The sequence below is a fragment of the Elephas maximus genome, chromosome Y (assembly GCF_024166365.1).
Source record: "Elephas maximus indicus isolate mEleMax1 chromosome Y, mEleMax1 primary haplotype, whole genome shotgun sequence".
Taxonomy (NCBI): domain Eukaryota; kingdom Metazoa; phylum Chordata; class Mammalia; order Proboscidea; family Elephantidae; genus Elephas; species Elephas maximus.
The window spans coordinates 4,051,642-4,072,548 of NC_064847.1; the positions used below are offsets into that span (position 1 = coordinate 4,051,642).

A 20,907-nucleotide genomic window follows, 5' to 3' on the forward strand; every position below is an offset into this window, starting at 1 on the left:
TTAGTGAGCTGAAATGGACTGGTACTGGCCATTTTGAATCAGACAACAGATGGAATACACAGAAATCAAATTGACTACATCTGTGGAAAGAGATGATGGAAAAGGTCAATATCATCAGTCAGAACAAGGCTGGGGCCGACTGTGGAATAGACCATCAATCGCTCATATGCAAGTTCAAGCTGAAACTGAAGAAAATCAGAGCAAGTCCACGAGAGCCAAAGTATGACTTTGAGTATATCCCACCTCAATTTAAAGACCATCTCAAGAATAGATTTGACTCACTGAACATTAGTGACCAAAGACCAGACGAGATGTGGAATGACATCAAGGACATCATCCATGAAGAAAGGAAGAGGTCACTGAAAAGACAGGAAAGAAAGAAAAGACCAAGATGGATGTCAGAGGAGACTCTGAAACTTGCTCTTGAGTGTCAAGCAGCTAAAGGAAAAGGAAGAATTGACGAAGTAAAAAAACTGAACAGAAGATTTCAAAGGGCCTCTAGAGAAGACAAAGTATTATAATGAAATGTGCAAAGAGCTGGAGATGGAAAACCAAAAGTGAAGGACACAACTCAGCGTTTCTCAAGCTGAAAGAAATGAAGAAAAATTCAAGCCTCAAGTTGCAATAGAGAAGGATTCCATGGGGAAAATATAAAACGACACAGGAAGCATCAAAAGAAGATGGAAGGAATACACAGAGTCATTATACCAAAAAGAATTAGTCGATATTCCACCATTTCAAGAGGTGGCATATAATCAGGAACCGATGGTACTGAAGGAAGAAGTCCAAGCTGCTCTGAAGGCATTGGCAAAAAAACAAGGCTCCAGGAATTGAAGGAATAACAATTGAGATGTTTCAACAAACAGATGCAGCGCTGGAGGTGCTCACTTGTCTATGCCAAGAAATATGGAAGACAGCTTCCTGGCCAACCGACTGGAAGAGATCCATATTTATGCCTATTTCCAAGAAAAGTGATCCAATCAAATATGGAAATTATAGAACAATACCATTAATATCACACACAAGCAAAATTTTGCTGAAGAGCATTCAAAAACGACTGCAGCAGTATATCGACAGGGAACTGCCAGAAATTCAGGGCGATGTCAGAAGAGGACGTGGAACCAGGGATATCATTGTTGATGTCAAATGGATCCTGTCTGAAAGCAGAAAATACCAGTGGGATATTCACCTGTGTTCTATTGGCTATGCAAAGGCAATCAACTGTGTGGATCATAACAAACTATGATAACACTGGGAAGAATGGGAATTCCCGAACACTTAATTGTGCTCTTGAGGAAACGTCACATAGATCAAGAGTCAGTTGTTCAGACAGAACAAGGGGATACTGATTGGTTTAAAGACAGGAAAGGTATGCGGCAGGGTTGTGTTCTTTCACCATACCTACTTAATCTTTACGCTGAGCAAATAATCCAAGAAGCTGGACTATATGAAGAAGAACAGGTGTCAGAATTGGAGGAAGACTCATTAACAATGTGTGTTATGCAGATGACACAACCTTGCTTGTCGAAAGTGAAGAGGACTTGAAGCACTTACTAATGAAGATCAAAGACCATGGCCTTCAGTATGGATTACATCTCAATATAAAGAAAACAAAAATCCTCACAACTGGACCAATGAGCAACATCATGATAAACAGAGAAAACACTGAAGTTGTCAAGCATTTCATTTTACTTGGATCCACAATCAACAACCATGGAAGCAGCAGTCAAGGAATCAAAAGACGCACTGCATTGGGCAAATCTGCTGCAAAGGACTTCTTTGAAGTGTTGAAGAGCAAAGATGTCACCCTGAAGACTAGGGTGCACCTGACCCAATCCATGGTATTTTCAATCACGTCATATGCATGTGAAAGCTGGACAATGAATAAGGAAGACCAAAGAATAGTTGACGCCTTTGAATTGTGGCGTTGGCGAAGAACATTGAATACACCATGGACTGCCAAAAGAACGAACAAATCTGTCTTGGAAGAAGAGTGGGCAGAATGCTCTTTAGAGGCAAGGATGGTGAGACTGCATCTGACATACTTTGGACAAATTGTCAGGAGGGATCAGTCCCTGGAGGACATCGTGCTTGGCAGAATACAGGGGCAACGGAAAAGAGGAAGACCCTCAACAAGATGGATTGACACAGTGGCTGCAACAATGAGCTCAAGCATAAGTGATTGAAAGGATGGTGCATGACCTGGCAGTGCTTTGTTCTGTTGTACATAGGGTCTCTAGGAGTCGGAGCCGACTCGAAGGCACCTAACAACAACAACAAGTGATTCCCACACATGTGTTATTTTCTCACACTATATTGGCATCCATGTTGCTGTAATGCTAGAAGGTATGCCACTGGTATTTCAAATTCCAGCAGGGTCACCCATGGTGGACAGGTTTCACCTGAGCTTCCTGACTAAGACAAACTAGGACAAAGAAACTGGTGGTCTCCTTCTCAAAAGAGTAGCCAGTGAAAACTATATTAAGAGCAAAAGAACACTGTCTGATATAGTGCCAAAAATGAGCCACTCAGGTTGAAAGGCACTCAAAACAGTACTGGGGAAGAGCTTCCTCCTCAAAGTAGAGTCAACCATAGTGACATGGATGAAGACAAGCTTTCGGGGCCTTCATTTACTGATGTGACACAACTCAAAATGAGAAGAAACCCCTGCAAATATACATTAATAATAAGAATGTACATTAATAAAGGCCATTTTGAATTGACTATTGTATGATCTACTCTGCTAAGAATGACACATTAAAGAGGAATGGCAATGCAGTCATCATCAAAAAGAACATTTCAAGCTCTAACCTGAAGCATGACCCCATCAATAATAGGAAAATACCCATACACCTACAGAAAGCCAAGTTAATATGACTATTTTTCAATTTTACACACCAACCACTAAGACAAAAGATAAAGAAATTGACAATTTGTACAAATTTTGCCGGTCTGAAATTGATCAAACATACAATCAAGATGCATTAATAATTACTGGTGATTGGAATGCAGAGGTTGAGAACAAAGAAGTAGACACAGTAGTTGGAAAATACGGCCTTGGTGATATAGACAATGCCAGGGACCACATGGCATGACAGAGCTTTGCATGTCCAATGACTTCTTCATTACAAGTACCTTTTTTCAACAACATAAACAGCATCTATACATGTAAACCTCACCAGATGAATACACAGGAATCGAAATGACTAAGCATGTGGAAAGAGTACAGAAAAGCTCAATTCAGTCATAAGAAACATGGGCATGACTCTGGGAAACACCATCAATTGCTCATAAGCAAGCTCAAATTGAAGCTGAAGAGAATCAGAACAAGTCAACAACGGCCAAAGTATGAACCTGGGTATATCCCACCTGAATTTAGAGGTCATCTGAGAATATATTTGACGCATTAAACACTAATGATCAAAGGCCACACAGACAGTGGGATGACATCAAGGGCGTGAAGAAAGGAAGAAGTCATGAAAAGCAATGAAAGAAAAGACCAAAATGGATGTCAGAAAAGGGATTGAAACTTGCTTTTGAATGTAGAGTAACTAAGGCAAAAGGAAGAAAATATAAAGTAAAAGAGCTCAACAGAGGATTCAAAGGGGAGCTAAAAAAGACAAAGTAAAGATTATAATGAAATGTGCGAAGTCCTAGAGTACAAAAACCAAAAGGAAAGAACACACTCATCATTTCTCAAGCTGAAAGAACTGAAGAGAAAATTCAAGTCTTAAGTTGCAATATGTATACTGAGCAAATAATTCGAGAAACTGGATTATATGAAGAAGGAGGGGACATCAGGATTGGAGGAAAAAATATTAACAACATCAGTTATGCAGATGGCACAGCCTTGTTTGCTGAATGTGAAGAGGACTTGAAGCACTTATTAAGATGAAAGACCACATCCTTCGGTACATATTACACCTCAACAAAAAGAAAGCAAATATCCTCACAACTGGACAAATAAGCAGCATCACGATGAATGGAGAAAAGTTTGAAGTTGGCAAGGATTTCATTTTACTTGGATCCACAATCACCTGCCATGGAAGCAGAAGCCAAGAAATCAAAAGATACATTGCATTGGGCAAATCTGCTGTAAAAAACCTCTTTAAAGTGGTGAAAATTAAAATTTTTACCTTGAGGACTAAGCCCAAGCCATGGTGTTTCCAATCACCTCGTATGCACGTGAAAGTTGGACAGTGAATAAGGAAGACAGAAGAAGAATCGATGCCTCTGAATTGTGATGTTGTAGAAGGTTATTGACTATACCATGACTGCCAAGAGAATGAACAAATCTGTCTTGGAAGAAGTACAACCAGAATACTCCTTAGAAACAAGGATGGCAAGGCTACTACGTCTCACTTTCTTTGGACATATTATCAGGAGGGATCAGTCCCTGGAGAAGGCCATCATGTCTGGTAAAGTGGAGGGTTATTGTAAAAGACGAAGACACGCAGTGAAATGGATTGACTCAATGGCTGCAACAATGGGCACAAGCATAGCAACAATTGTGAGGATGGCAGAGAACTGAGAAGTGTTTCATTCTATCATGCATAAGGTATCTATGAGTCAGTATTGACTCAACGTGCCTAACAACAAGTTGCAATTTTGAAGGATTCTATGAGGAAAATATTAAATGACACAAGAAGCATCAAAAGAAGATGGAGGGAGTACACAGAGTCATTGTACCAAAAAGAATCTGTTGACACTCAACCATTTCAGGACGTACCATATGATCAAGAACCAGAGCTGTTAAAGGAAGTAGTCCAAGCTTCATTGAAGACATTGATAAAAAAAAAAAAAAAAAAAAAAAGGCTCCAGGAATAGAGAGAATACCAAGTGAGATGCTTCAACAAATGGACTTAGAGCTGGAAGCACTCACTCGTCTATGCTGAGAAATTAGAAGATACTAACCTGGCCAACTAACTGGAAGAAATCGATATTTGTGCCCATTCCAGAGAAAGGTGATCCAGCAGAATGCAGAAATTATCAAATAATGCCATTACTATCACACACAAGTAAAATTTTGCTGGAGATCATTTGAAACCAAATGCGGTAGTACACTGACAAAGAACTTCCAGAAATTCAAGCTGGAGACAGAAGAGGACATGGAATGAGGGATATCACTGCTGATGTCAGATGGATCCTGGCTGAAAGCAGAGAATACCTAAAATATGTCTACCTGTGTTTTGCTGACTGTGCAAATGCATTCAACTGTGTGGATCTTAACAAATTATGAATAACATTGTGAAGAATGGGTATTCCACAACACTTAACTGTTTTGATGAGGAATCTACATACACCAAGATGCAGTCATTCCAATAAAATGAGGGGATATTGCATAGTTTAAAATAAGGAGTGCCATAGGGTTGTATCCTTTCACCATACTTATTCAATCCACATGCTGAACAAAAAATCCATGAAGCTGGACTATATGAAGAAGAAAGGGGCATCAGGATTCAAGGAACACTCATTAACTACCCGCGATATGCAGATGATACAACTTTGCTGGCTGAAACTGAAGAGCACTTGAAACACTTACTCATGATATCAAAGACTACAGCCTTCAATGTGGGTTACACCTCAATTTAAAGGAAACAAAAACCCTCACAAGCAGACCAGTAAGCAATGTCATCATAAAAGTAGAAAAGATTGAATTTGTCAAGGATTTCATTTTACTTGCATCCACAATCAACACCCATGGAAGCAGCTGTCAAGAAATCAAAAGAACTATTGCACCGGGCAAATCTGCTGCAAAAGACCTCCTTAAAGTGTAAACAAGCAAATATGTCACTTTAAGGTCTAAGGTGCACACGACCCAAACCATGGTTTTTTCAGTCCCTCCTGTACATGTGAAAGCTGGACAAAGAATAAAGAAGACTGAACTGATGCATTTGAATTATGGTGTTGGCAAAAAATATTGAATATACTGTGGACCACTAGGAGAAGGAACAGATCTGTATTGGAAGAAGCAAAATGCAGCCAGAATGCTCCTTAGAGGCAAGGATGGTGAGACTTCACCTCACGTACTTAGGATATGTTATAAGGGACCAGTCCTTGAAGAAGGACATCATATTTGGTAGCGTAATTGTCGCCGTTGTTGGGCGCCATCTAGTCAATTCCAACTCATAGTGACCCTATATAAAACAGAATGAAACACTGCCTGATCCTGCCTGGACCTGTGCCATCCTTACAATTGTTGTTATGCTTAAGCCCATTGTTGGAGCCACTGTATCAGTCCATCTTGTTGGGGTCCTTCCTCTTTTTCACAGACCTGCAAAGTAGATGGTCAGCTAAAAAGAGGAATACCCTCAACAAGATTGGTTGACACAGTTACCACAACAGTGGGCTCAAGCGCAACAACAATTGTGAGGATAACACCGGTCCAGGCAGTGTTTGAAGGGTCTTTATGAATCAGAACCAACTCTAAGCATCTAACAAAAACACTGCAAATGATACTGCTTACTTGATTTCCTTTTCTGATCTCTTATTGTTGCAGTACAGAAAAACCAAGTGATTGATGTGTTGATCTTGTAGCCTGCCACCTTGCTTTATTTTTCTATTTGTTCTAGCCAATTTGTTGTGAAACCTTCAGGTTTTTATATGCATGTTATGTCATTTCCATATAGTTTTATGTCTTCTTTTCTACTTTGGATACATTTTTTCTTTCTGTCTTTCCTCCCTCCCTCCCTCCCTTCCTTCTTTTCTTTACTCTTACTGTGCTCACTAGGACTTCCAGAACAATATTGAATATAAGTTGTGATAGGGGCCCTCCTTGTCTCATTCTCCTTCCAAAGGGAAGGCTCTGGTCTTTATTGGCTTTGATATTGTCTCTTAGTTTTTCATAGATGCTCTTAATCACGTTAAGGTATTTCCCCTCTATTTCTATTTTGTCAAAGTTTTAATAAGGAAATGGTGAAGGGTTTTATTGAAATACTTTTGTACATATATTAAGATGATCATATGGATTTTCTTTTTTTAAAATGTGGTATATTACACTGATTGATCTCTAATGTTGAACCCTCCTTGGATTCCTGGAATAAATACAATTTGTTTGTGGTATAATTTTTTGTTTAATGTGCTATTGGATCCTGTTTCCTAAAATTTTTTTGAGAGTGTTTATGTCTATACTTACGAGGGCTATTGGTCTGTAGTGTTCTTTTCTTGTTATGCCTTTGTCTGGCTTTGGTATCAGAGTCATGCTGGCTTAATAGAATGAGTGAAGAAACATTCCTTTCTATACTATACTTTGGAATACTTCGAGTAGGATCAGTGTCATTTCTCTGAATGTTTGCTAGATTCTCTAGTGAGGCAATCTGGTCATCTGCTTTTTTTTTTTTTTCTGGTTCGGGAGAGGGAGGTGTTTGATGACTGATTGAATCTCTTCTTTTTTAATGGGTTAGGTGTTTTTTGTGTGTGTGTGTGTGTGTATGTGTGTATGTGTGTTAGTAGCAATAGGTTATGTGTCTAGGTATATGAACATTTCATCTAAGCATTCCAGTTTGTTGAAATATGACTTTCCATAGTATTCTTTTATGTTCCTTTTAATTTATCTGTTATAATGTCTCTATCTTCATTTCTTATTTTGGTTATTTGCATTTTCTCAGTTTTTTCATTTCAGTCTAGGAAGTGGATTGCCTATTTTATTGATTCTTTAAAAGAACCAACTTCTGGTTTCATTGACTCTTTCGATTGTTTTTCTATTTTCAAGATCATTTATTTCTCCCAGGATCATTATTATTTTCTTTTTTTCTGATAGTTTGGTCTATTTCTGCTGTTCCTTTTCTATTTCTTCATGGTGGAGTTAAACCATTGATTTGGGATCCTCATTCATTCTTAATGTAATCACTCAATGCTAATAATTTCCCTCAGCAATTCCTTCAGTATGTCCTATAGGTTACGGTATAGTGTATCTTCATTCTTGTTTAATTCTAATTTTTTTTTTAATATCTCCCCTCTTTTCTTCTATAATCCTTTGTATCTTTAGTAGTGTGCTATTAATTTCCTTGTATTATCCAGCCCCTTTACTTCCTGGTTTTGGTTTCTAACTTCATTCTGTTGTAGTCTCAAAAGATGCTTTGTATGGTTTCAGTCTCTTTATGTTTACTAAAGTTTGCTTTGAACACTAAAATATTGTCTATATTGGAGAATAATCTTAGTTCATTGGAAAAGAATGTATGTGGAGCTACTGTGGGGTAGAGTGTTCCATAAATGCCTGTTAGGTCCAATTGTTTAATAGTGATATTTAAGTCTTCTGTTTCCTTATTGATCTGCTTTCTATTTCCTTCCGTAACAGAAAAATGGTGTTTTAAAGTTTCCTACTATTGAAACTTTTCATACATTGGTAGCACAATCATTAAGAGCTTGGCTGCTAACCAAAACATTGGCAGGTCAAACATACCCAACAGCTCTGCAAGAGAAAAGACAACCTATTCTCTTAAAAATTTAGCCAAGGAAACTCTGTGGGGCAGTTCTACTCTGTCCTGTAGCATAGTTAGGAGCTGGGATTGATTCAACTGCACAAAACAACAACTATTATTGCACACCTTTCCATTCTCTGTGCAGTTCTGTCAGAGATTGGTTCATATATTTTGAGGCTCTGATGTTCGGTGTATGTTTGTAATTGCTATGTCTTCTTGAATCGACGTAGTTGTTCTTTTATCTTTTATAATATTAATTTAATGTCTAATTTTTAAGATATTATCACACCTGTTTTGTTTCGGTTGCTATTTGCATTGACTTTTTTTTTTTTTCATATTTTAGCTTTTAAACTATGTATGTCCTTGTTCCTAAGTTGTAGACAGCATATAGATGTATCGTGCTATTTTTTTTCTTTTTCCTTTGTGTGTGTGTGTTTTCTATTTTTTAAATCCATTCCGCCATTCTCCCCCTTTTGATAGGAGTATTTATTTACATTTACGGTGATTACCAGTATGGGTGGATTTGCTTCTGCCGTTTTGTTGTACTTTTTTCTGGTTTTACTTTTGGTGAAATTTATGGTTTCTTTGTTCTTTACCATCAGTGCTGAATTCTTAATGAGTATGGGTTTTTCTTCATCTTATTTATTATTTTCCTGTGAATGCTGAGCATTTTGTTTGCTTTACTATTTATTTCCAGGTATGATTTCTTTTCATTTACTTTTTTGTGCTTTCCATGAGATTTGTATTTAACACCTCACATTTATAACAAACTGATATATCTTGATAACACCCTGACTTCCTTAACAATAAAAAATTCTGTGTTGACACTCATCTTCCATGTTATATAGGTGCTATGATCAATTACATCTTAGTCTCTTCCCTTTCCTGTAATATAAATATAAATTATTGTATTGTATGTATTTAGCTCCAATTTTCTGCATATAACTTTGCCTTAGTTATTTGCCATTCAAGAGTATGTTAGGTGTCACGTTTATACTGGCAATGCTTTTGTGTATGTATCCCTTCAGGTTACTCTTTAATGCCGTTACTTTTCTTGTGGAAGACTCATTAATAATCTGAGAGAGGCAGATGATACAGCCTTGCTTACTGAAGGCGAAGTGGACTTGAAGCACTTACTGATAAAGATCAAAGACTACAACCTTCAGTGTGAACTACACCCCAACATAGAGAAAAGAAAAATCCTTACAACTGGGCCAACAAGCAACATCATGATAAACAGAGAAAAGGTGGACGTTGTCAAGGATTTCATTTTACTTGTATACCCCATCAGTGCCAGCAGTCAGTATATCAAATGATGTATTGCATTGGGCAAATCTTCTGCAAAAAGACCTCTTTTAAGTGTTGAATAGCAAAGATGTTACTTTGAGGACTAAGGTGCACCTGAGACAAGCCATGATATTTTCCATCTCCTCATAAGCGTTCAAAAGCTGGACGATGAGTAAGGAAGTCTGAGGAAGAACTGATGCCTTTGAGTTATGGCGTTGGAGAAGAATATTGAATGTCCTATGAATTGCCAGAAAAATGAACAAGTCTGTCTTGGGAGAAGTGCAGTCAGAGTGTTTCTTGGAAGCAAGGATAGAAAGACTTCATCTCACACACTTTGGACATGTTATCGGGGGGAAGAACGTCATGCTTGGTAGAGGGCCAGCAAGAAAGAAGAAGGCCCTGGACCAGATGGATTAGTGCAGTGTCTGCAAACAATGGATTCAAACATAGCAGCCATTGTGAGGATGGTGCAGGGACAGGCAGTGTTTCATTCTGCTGTACACAGAGTCACTACGAGTCAGAGTGGACTAAATGGCACCAAACAGCGACAACAACAAAGATGATAGGATGGATACATACCCTGTTATGTAATCTTCATTGAGTATTACAATCAGACAGCTAGAAAACTTATCCAAGGGAAAACAAGAGGCCAAAGTTCATACCAGCAGGAGCCTGCATTAATATCATAGCAAGAAACAGGTCATGGTTATTGCAGCCAGGAAATTAGCATCTATATCCAGCTGAAGAGGAACTCAAGATATGTATACTTGGAAACTAAATCCACATCCCAATAGGAACCCTGGCGGCACAGTGTTTAAGAGTTACAGGTGCTAACCAGAAGGTCGGGAGTTCAAATCCACCAGACACTGCTTTGAAAACCATGTGGCAGTTCTACTCCTTCCTGTAGAGTTGCTGTGCATCAGAATCCACTCGATGGCAATGAGTCATGGGCAGTAGTAAACATGGTGTATTTACTACAGTCAAGAGGTTAGCATGTGTGCCCAAAGAAAAACATGAGGGGTTAAAACAAGCTCTAAGACTAAATATTTACCTAGAGAAGACTAATAATACTAATGTCAAGGTCGTTACAGCCATAAAATTAGCACTCATAGCCATTGAAATAAGAGGTCAGAATTAATAAAACCTGGAACTCATCCATACCCTAACAAAAAGTGGGGCACAATGTTACAACCTCCATATATGAGGAGAAAGGAGGTTAGGGTTCAAAGAATCATGAGCCTGAAATCATATTTTCGTAAGAGATACATCATGCTTCTTAAAGCCAGGAAGCTACATTCACGTACTATTTAAGAGAAGCTCAGGGCTCATAAAGCCTTGGTCTGACTCAGATTGTGGTAAGAATTGTGTTATGTTTCTTATGAGCAGGTAAATAGCAACCCAGCTCATGGACAAAAACAGATTAGGGTTCACAAAGCTAACAGCCTACATCCATATTCTAGTATAAGAAGCCCATGGTTCTCATGGCCAGGAAGCTAGAATCCATATCCTATGAAATATAAAGACAGAGTTTAAAGAATCCAAATCTGAGTAAAAACCTGATTCTGGATCAGAGTGTTAAAGAGGCCGTGGTTGTTAGAGTCAAGAAACGAAGGTCAGGGTTCCCGGAACCAGAAAAATGCATCCATAGCCAAGGGAAACAGGGGCCAGAGTAAGTACAGCCAGATAGATAGTATTCATATTCATGATTAAAGACAGTCAGAATACATATGAAAGGAAATTTGCATTAATACCCCACTCAAAAAAAGACACGTGGATTGTGAGGGCTGGAAATTAGCATCTATACCCAGAGAAACATGAAGGTAGGATTCATAAAGAAGAATGTTTATGTAGGCATTGGTGAGAAAAAGGTCATTTTTAACAAAGATAACAAGGGAACTTCCATGCCTTTACTAAGATATTGACATAATAGTAAGGATTATGCCATGATTGTTACAAAAAGGAAGTTAGCAACCATATCCAAGAGCAAAAAGGAATAACAAAAAAGATCAGGTTTCATAGAGCCAGGAGCTTGACCCATATTCTGGTAATGAAATAGTCAAAGGCAGTACGGTTAGAAAGCTAGCATCCTATTCAAGCAGACAAGAAGTCAGGGTTCATAGAGCTTGATACATGCACACATTTTTTAAAATAATTTTTATTGTGCTTTAAGTGAAAGTTTATAAATCAAGTGAGTCTCTCAAACAAAAACCCATATACACCTTGCTACATAGTTCCAATTACTCTCCCCCTAATGAGAGAGCCTCTACTGTTTTCCTATCCATTTCGCCAGCTTCTAACCCCCTCCACCCTCTCATCTCCCCTACAAGCAGCAGATATCAACATAGTCTCAAGTGCCCACCTGATCCAAGAAGCTCACTCCTCACCAGCATCCCTCTCCAACCCATTGTCCAGTCCAATCCGTGTCTGAAGAGTTGGCTTTGGGAATGATTCCAGTCTTGGATTAACAGAAGGTCTGGGTGCCATGACCACCGGAGTCCTTCTAGTCTCAGACCATTAAGTCAGGTCTTTTTATGAGAATTTGGGGTCTGCATCCACTGCAACAGTCTGCAGGCAAATCATAATCAGTAATAGGCCATGGTTGGTTATGGGGCATGCCTGTTACATTCTGGAGATTAAATCAACAAACAAGGAGAGAGGAAGTGATGGCCCATAGAGACATGTCCCTGAATGCATGAACTAGAGATAAACACAAGAGGTTTTTTCAGACAGAAAGCTAACTTCGCTATCCAAGGAACAAGGGACTAAGTGTTCCTTCAAAGGTAGGTTCTTTCATCAACACCCCAGTCTGGAAATGGACAGGACTAATTTGGATGCAAAGGTTAGAATCCATAACCCATTCAACAGAATGTGAAAGTTTAAGAGGAGGGAGTCAGGTCCTTATCCTAGTTTTAAAAAAATGCCCTTTGTTGTTCAGCTAAATTAGCCAGCATACTAATCTGAGCATTGGCATAGTCAGGCTTCTTAGAGCTGAAGATATCTGAATTCATACAGTGGCAAAAAAAAAAAAAAAGATCATGTGTATTATCAGCACCCATCTGTGCCTTTTGAGGAGTCAGGGTCCACAATATCAGCAGCCTGCATCAACAGGGTCATGAGAGATAGTACCTGATTCTTAAATCCAGGAGATGAGACCCCATAGCACAGAGAAGAGAACATCACTACTCCCGGAAATCAGAGTTACAGCCTGCCAAAGAAGTTGACGATTCATTTTCCAAGGTCCTGGGGCCTGAATCCATATTTTCTAAAAAATATGTCATGGTTGTTACCACATGGGAGAATGTACTTGTATCCAGAGATAGAACAGATGAGGGTTCACACAGATGTAAGAGACTGCACCCACGTCCTCATAATTTACAGCACCTGGTGATCCTAGCCGGGAAAATGCCACCCAGGACCAAGGCAAGAGGAGGAGTCAGGAGTTGACACTGGCAAGTTATTTTCAGTGTGGTAATGAGTGAAAGCTTGCCTTTCTATCTGAAGTTTCCTTAGGCCAAGCTATAGAGAGTCAGGAACCCTTGGGGTTTTTCCCTGGAAAAAAGAGTCCAGCATGCATATAGCCAGGAAAGTGACTTCTTCAATGGAGGCAATAGTTGATTCTTGTTTATTAAGTGTTTTCGGGGTGAGGAGAACTCCTTCGATAATCAAAGATAAAGAGGAGGGCCTCTATCTATCAACCTACTGGCTGGAAATGTTGCCTGAATTTCTGTGGCAACAGAAATCAGAGTATTATAGAGTCAGAAAGGTCTCAAGGTTACCCAAAGGCAGAAGTACTAGGGCTTATGCAGCCGGGGAGCTAGTGCCCACAGGCAGGGTATCTGAAGCCAAGTAGTGGCAGTGGTATCCAAGGAAGAGGGCTGCTAGTGTTTAAACTGCCAGGAAGCCAATCACCTACCAGTGGGAGTCACAGGTCAGGGTCTATAGGTGTCAGAACTTGGCAGCCATTACAAAAGTATAAAGAGCCATTGCTTACACCGAAAGAAGTTCCGATACTGCTCTGAGCAGATAGAGAGGAGTCCTCTGGGGGGAACCTCATGTTCCTAATCCAAGACTAAGTACCTAGCGCCACAGAGCCAGAGCTTCATACATATAGCAATAGATAGATGGAGGAAGGTTTGGGTGCTACAGCTCTGAAAGGCATATCCATGCTCAAGGTAAGAAAGACAGCAGTCCCCAGGCACCCCAAAAAGTCATATGCGGCATGCATACCCAACTAGAAGGAATGCCCTAAACCTTCAGACATCCAAATGTTCACACCTGTACCAAAGAACGGCAGAGAGAAGATGGATACTCCTACATTGCAGGAGGAAAGAATGGCTGGCAGAGCCACCGTGGAAAAGGGTCTGAGCATTTCCCAAAGCAGCAAATATTCCACCACCACACCAGCAGACAGTTGCAGTTCTGGGCTTTCATCAAGAGCTGGAGTTCTCTTTTTGCACAAGTCCACCTACAAAAGTGTAATAGCAGCCTGATTTGTAGCAGCCAGAAGTGGGATACTAAGCTCACCCTGCTTGAACCACACCAGAGGCCGTTTCTTAGTGCAAAAAGGTGGTGGACGGCAGGAGTTCTACACTGGAAACCCAGGGGGGATCCCCGGAGAGGCAGAATGACTGCCCAGAAGAAGGTGCCCAGGAAGGGTAAACCATCCACCTATGTTACCTATGGTAGGGTTCCTTTGCATCTGTTCTCCAAAGGGCGACGCTGGGTAAATGCAGAGGAGCTGTGTGGTGGCCAGGCCTCAGCTCAGGAGCACTGGGTGTGCAGATGGAAGGGTGAAGCGTGGGCTCCCTGGGGACACCATCATGGCCCGTACCTTGTGGATATGGCTTCCCACACCCCGGTCGTGACACTGTGTTGGAAGGGGTCTCCAGACTTTACCCTGGAGCAAAGACAGTGATTGGGTTATGGGATGTGTTCTTGTCATTTCTCAGGAGGGCAGGGGTACTCACAATGGGATTGGGAAGGAGAGACAAAATGAAAACAAAGACAAAAGCACCATGGAACTAAGATGAGTATGTTTTCCTGAGTATTCTCGCCTATGATGCCTGGAAATCCTGGGTGTGGATCCACCACCGACTGGGCCACGGCCCTGGAAGTGGCCTGGTTCTCCCAGTGGACAGACCTTGTCCCAGTGCCTGGAGCACAGGTGGTGGCTGAGGCGGCAACAGCCTACAGCCATCCAGACCAACAGCATCAGTGTCTGCACCGCTGCCCTCCACCAGGGGGAGCCAAGCCGGGTACGGGGGCAGGGCCATGGCTTCAGAGGTCACACCCTCGGCCTAAGGCTTGGCGAGACGGCTTTCAGGGCCCCGGACGCTGCCCCCTTTCTCCGCCCGGTCCAGGCCCAGGCCAGTCCAGCTGCATTAAACAGCCCCCCGTCTGCCCGCCCGGCCGCCCCAACAACCGCCAGCCAGCGAGCCAGCCTGCCTTTCTCCGTCTCTGGCAGCAGCCGCTCAGCCCTCGGTCCAGAGCTCTTTCGGGACCCGCCCTGAGGGAAGGCAGGAGCTAGGCCACCTTCGCCCAGCCACCATGGTCCACCTGAGGGCGTCCGAAGTCCAGCAGCTGCTGCACAACAAGTTCGTGGTCGTCATGGGGGACTCGGTGCAGAGGGCCGTGTACAAGGACCTGGTGCTCCTGCTGCAGAAGGACTGCCCGCTCTCAAGCAGTCAGCTGAAGGCCAAGGGCGAGATGAGCTTCGAGCAGGACAGGCTGCTGCACGGCGGCTGGTGGGGCCGTAGGCACAACGGGACCCACTACCGCGAAGTCCGCGAGTTCTGCTCCACACACCACCTTGTGCGCTTCTACTTCCTCACGCGCGCCTACTCCCGGTACGTGGAGAAAGTCCTACTGGAGCTGCTGAGGGGCGAGCACGGCCCAGACGTGGTCATCATGAACTTCTGCCTATGGGACCTGTCCAGGTATGGCCAGGATTCCATGTGGAGCTACAGGAGGAACCTGGAGACCCTGTTCTGGCGCCTTCGCCAGGTGCTGCCCGAGTCCTGTCTCGTGGTGTGGAACACTGCCATGCCCGTGGCTGAGACGGTCTCGGGGGGTTTCCTCCCGCCTGAGGGCATGCCCCCGACCACGTGCCTGCGGGATGATGTGGTGGAGGCCAACTTCTTCAGCACCGCTGAGGCCAGCAGGCTTGCCTTCAACATGCTGGACTTGCATTTCCACTTCCGGCACTCCTGGCAGCACCGGCAGCCAGGTGGCGTGCACTGGAACCGACACCCTCACCGAAGGCTCTCGCAGCTGCTGCTGGCCCTCCTGGGCGACGCCTGGGGCGTGGACCTGCCCTGCGACGACCCAGTGGGCAGATGGATCTGGGAAGGCCCTGGGAGCCCTCTCAGAAGTCCCGTGAGCGACAGGCTGCTCCAGCGCCACAGAGGTGAATCCGGGGAGGAGGCCCCGCCTTCGCGCCCACGTAGGCCTGGGCGCCCTATCGCTCCGTCGCGGAGACCCCCTCTATCCCCGCTGCAGGTTCCCAGGCGCATCCGGTAGCGCCACCATGGCTCCACGTTGCCCTGGGATCAATCCCTGCAGCGCCAGCCGTGCTCTGGCGACCCCTAAGCGCTGCACACTAGATATGGCGAGGAAGCAAACCTGACAGCTGGCCTGCAGCCACGCCAGAGCGGAATACATACGGCCTCTGATCAGCACCAGTGCCGCGTGGTCGACCGGGCTTCTCCGCCTTACCCTCCAGGTACCCCCCGCAGAGCCACAGAGGTGCAGGGGGACGGACCGAAGCCACCAGTATGACCAGTGCCAAGACTTTGGTAACCACCCCCCACGTAGGTCGTCCTCTCCCCCTTGAACCCTTGCCTGGGGGATGGCCTAGGCATGCAGGTCTGGAACACCTCCAGCCACCCCTCCACCCCTCTCAGCAAGGACAAGCCTTACTCGCTGCGAGTTGGGGAAAGGAACAGGTATCAGACGTGCACCCTCACGGTTGTCTCCTCCTTGCCTTGATGCACAAACTAACTGCGAATTAAAAAAGTGCGTTCAGAAACACAGTGTCTGTCTCTGCGAAGGTCTTGTGGGGCTGCGCCCTGGCAGTGTGTCCATAATGGATCTGTGTAGCCTGTCACTCCCGTTATGTTCTGGGTGCCTTTTGGGGCAAAGTGCAGGGCATCCAGAACGCCTTCTTGGGGGCTTCTGCTGCTTTCAGGGCCAAAGAGGCAATCCGGTGAAATCCATTCCTTCCAATTACCTGTAGTTTCTGTAGAAGAGTTATTTGTTCAGAAAAGCCCCGAGGTTGAGCTGCGCTTTACCACTTAGCAAGATCCAATGGTCAATTCAGCAAGCTGAAATTAAGTGCCTCTCAGGCCTCTCAGGGCTGGTGTAAAAACAAGCCTCCCAGACCGTTTTCTATACCCATGAAGTGAATTAATTTATTTGCACACGCTTGAGAGGCTCTGACAGCTTTTCCAGAGGTCGGGGGTTTCCTTGGCAGAGGAACCAGCTTCTCTTTCCTCATCTGAGGAACAATGCGCCTTAAAGACAAACGGGGATGGAAGGTAGCCAGGGAGGAGATGGGAATCAGAGTGATCTCAAGCACGCTAAGAATGAATGAGCAAATCCAGGGCTGCTTACGGAAAAGGAGAGATGACACATTTTGGGCTTGAAATGATTTAAAGTATTGTTAAAGGAGGTGTCAAAAGTTTGGTGTAAGAACCCCCACAATACGTCAAACTGACAGACATGTTGGGGGAGCCAAGCACGCGCATATGCTTATATACAGAGCCCTGGTGGGGCCCTGGGTAAGCATTGCTGCTAACCAAAAGGTGGGCGGTTCACAACCACCAGCCACAGTGGGTTTGTGTCAGTGGGGCAAGAGTAACTCAGAGGAGGAGGGTGAGAGTGGCTGCACAACTTGAAAAATGTAGAAAATGTCACTGCATTGTACTTGTAGGTACTGTTGAGTTGGTGTATGTTTTGCTGTGTATATTCTCATTAACAACAAAAAGATTACATTATATTTAAAAAAGCAAACAAACAGTAGCTAACTAGTAAAGACTGTCTGCCTTGAGCATTACACTCTTTTAAGAACTGTCTAGATGGAGTCCTGGTAGCATGGAGGTTAAGTACTCAGCTGCTAGCCAAAAGGTCAGCAGTTTGAATCTACCAGCTGTTCCTTAGAAACCCTATGGGGCAGTTCTACTCTGTCCTATAGGGTGGCTATGAGTTTGAATCAACTCAACAGAAACAGATTTTTTTTTTTTTTTTAAATGGGGTTACATTGACCACAGCAACTAGAAAGAGTGGATAGGAAGCTTAGTAAGTTTATGTTAGTGGGGCAAGAACAACTCAGAAAAGGAGGGTGAGAATGGCTGCATCACTCAAAGAATATCATCGATGTCATTGAATGCTACATGCAGAAACTGGTGAATTGGTGGAAGTTCTGCTGTGTGTATTCTCAGCAACAGCAAAATAAAATAAACTATTCAAAAAAGAAAAGACAAGATGGCGTAAATGGTCTAATGTGTTCTGTAAACCTGGGTCTCACTATCGACAAAGGAGATGAGACTGATATTTCATTTCATGCAATTTGAAAGTTGATGAGGCATAATTTTAAAATCAATGAGTGCAACAGCAACATGTAATTGAGCTCCTTCTATCTATATAGCATTGTGCAAATCACAGGGAGGGTGCAGCTTATCCCCTGAAAGAGGAAGAACTGGGATGGCCCATGCTTTGTGCACTGAGACTTCCCTTACACGTGGTATTTATTCAACAGCAACCATATAAGGAAAGTAATGTTGTTAAGAAGCTCTGGTGGCACAGTGTTTAAGTGCTTGGCTGCTAAACCAAAAGGTCGGCAGTTAGGAACCACCTGCTGCTCTGTAAGAGAAAGGTATGGCAGTCTGCTTCCATAATGAGTACAGCCTAGGAAACCTTATGAGGCAGTTCTACTCCTCCCTATAGTTTCTCTATGAGTCATGAGAACTGTTGTTAGCTGCTATGGAGTTAGCCTAGACTCATGGTGACACAATGGAATGAAACACTACCTGATCCTGTGTCATTCCAATGATTGGTTGGTGTTATGGATTGAATTATGTCTCCGTAAAAATGTGTATCAATTGGGCTGGGCCATGATTCCCGGTATTGTGTGATTTTCCTATGTGTTGTAAATCCTGCTTCTATGATGTTAATGAGGGAGGATGGGTAGTAGTTGTGTTAGTGAGGCAGGACTCAGTCTACAAGATTGGATTGTGTCTTGAGGCAAACTCTTGAGATACAAAAGAGAGAAGTGAGCAGACAGACAGGGGGACCACATACCACCAAGAAAGTAGTGCTGGGAGCAGAGGAGACCCTTTGGACCGAGAGTCCCTGCGCCAAGAAGCTTGTAGTCTGGGGGAAGATTGATGAGAAGGCCCACAGAGACAGAAAACCTTCCCCTGGAGCTGACACCGTGAATTTGGACTTTAGGCCTATACTACTGTGAAGAAATAAATTTCTCTTTGTTAAAGCCACCCCCTTGTGGTATTTCTGTTACAGCAGCACTAGATGACTAAGACAGGTGGAGATCAGACTGTTATGATCTACAAGGTTCTCAATGGCTGATTTTCAGAATAGATTGCCAGGCCTTTCTTACTAGTCAGTCTTAGTCTGGAAGCTCCCCTGAAACCTGTTCAGGATCACAGCAGCATACAAGCTTCCGCTGACAGACGGGTGGTGGGTGCACATGAGGTGCCTTGGGTGGGAACGGACCCCCAGTCTCCCACATGGAAGGTGTGGAGTCTACTGCTGACCCACCACTGCCCCCTTACGGTCGGTTATAGAGACCCACTGTTACAGAGGGGAGAAAACAAAAGGGGTGAAGGCTGTAGTTACCACATGGTAACAGAGTCATGATTCAGGTTAGGTTTGTCTAACTCCAGTATGCACATGCCTTGCACTATACCACATGCCTTCAAGGTAGACAGGAAACTATATATGTATGCGTGTGCACACACATGTATATGGAGGACATGTACACTGCTCATACACATACACACATGCACAAATACCAAGCACAAGAGACGGGCTGTCAGCTGGGTGGTGTCTTAGTCACCTAGTGCTGCTGTAACAGAAACGCCACAAGTGGATGCTTTAACAAAGAGAAATTTATTTTCTCACAGTCTAGTAGGCGAGAAGTCCAAATTCACGGTGCCAGCTCCAAGGCAAGGCTTTCACTTCTTGTCTCTGGAGGAAGGTCCTTGTCGTCAACCTACCCCTGGACTAGGAGCTTCTCCACGCAAGAACCCCAGGTCCAAAGGACGTGGTCTTCTCCTGGGCATTGCCTTCTCAGTGATATGAGGTCCCCATGTCTCTCTACTTGTTTCTCTCTTTTATATCTCAAAAGATATTGGCTCAAGACACAATCCATTCTTGTAGATCAAGTCCTGCCTCATTAACATTAATGACGCCTATTCTACCTCATTAACACGGCAGAGATAGGACTTACAACACATAGGAAAATCACATCAGATGACAAAATGGTGGCTAAAGACACAATACTGGGAATCATGGCTCAGCCAAGTTGACACACATTTTGGGGGGACACAGTTCAGTCCATATCAGGTGGGTTGTGGAGGTGCTGCTATTTGAAGTGGCACTCAGTAAAAGATAGGGAGAGATCAATACTGAGATGATTCCATGTAACAGATGAAGAGGGGGGTGTCAGGAACATGGGCATTAAATAGGGGGGTGGAAAAACCCGAAGCATATGGAAGGTTCTGGAAACCGGTCAGAGTGGCTGGATCCAAGATCTGTGTTGAGTGTAATCAGAGGTTAGGTTGGAGGCATACAGGGATTTGAATGTTAAGAGTATAGCAAATTGGGTTCTAGATAAAGATAATATTGGGGGTAACTATCAAAAACACAGCTGGGTGTTTCCTTAAGACCCTTCAGGAGTACCAGGGTGGTGAAAATGCTTAACACACTTGGCTGCTGATCAGAAGTTTGGAAGTTCAAGTCTGCCCAGAGGTACTTTGAAAGAAAGGCCTGGCAAGATACTTCCAAAAACTCAGCCATTTAAAGACTCTTTGCAACACAGTTCTACTTGGAGTTGACTCCATGGCAAAAAAAAAAAAAGTCTCCAAGGGAAACCCTGGTGGCGTAGTGCTTAAGAGCTACGGCTACTAACCAAAAGGTCAGCAGTTCAAATCCAACAGCCGCTCCTTGGAAACCCTATGGGACA

General features: G+C 43.3%; 1 protein-coding gene across 1 annotated transcript; it reads left to right on the plus strand.

The window, feature by feature from the left end:
- Positions 1–15,254: 15,254 nt before the first annotated feature.
- LOC126069846 (PC-esterase domain-containing protein 1B-like) lies at positions 15,255–16,694 on the plus strand. Its single transcript, XM_049873483.1, has 3 exons — positions 15,255–16,222; positions 16,310–16,478; positions 16,521–16,694. Exons 1-3 carry the CDS (start codon positions 15,255–15,257, stop codon positions 16,692–16,694), a joined length of 1,311 nt encoding a protein of 436 aa, XP_049729440.1.
- Positions 16,695–20,907: the final 4,213 nt, after the last annotated feature.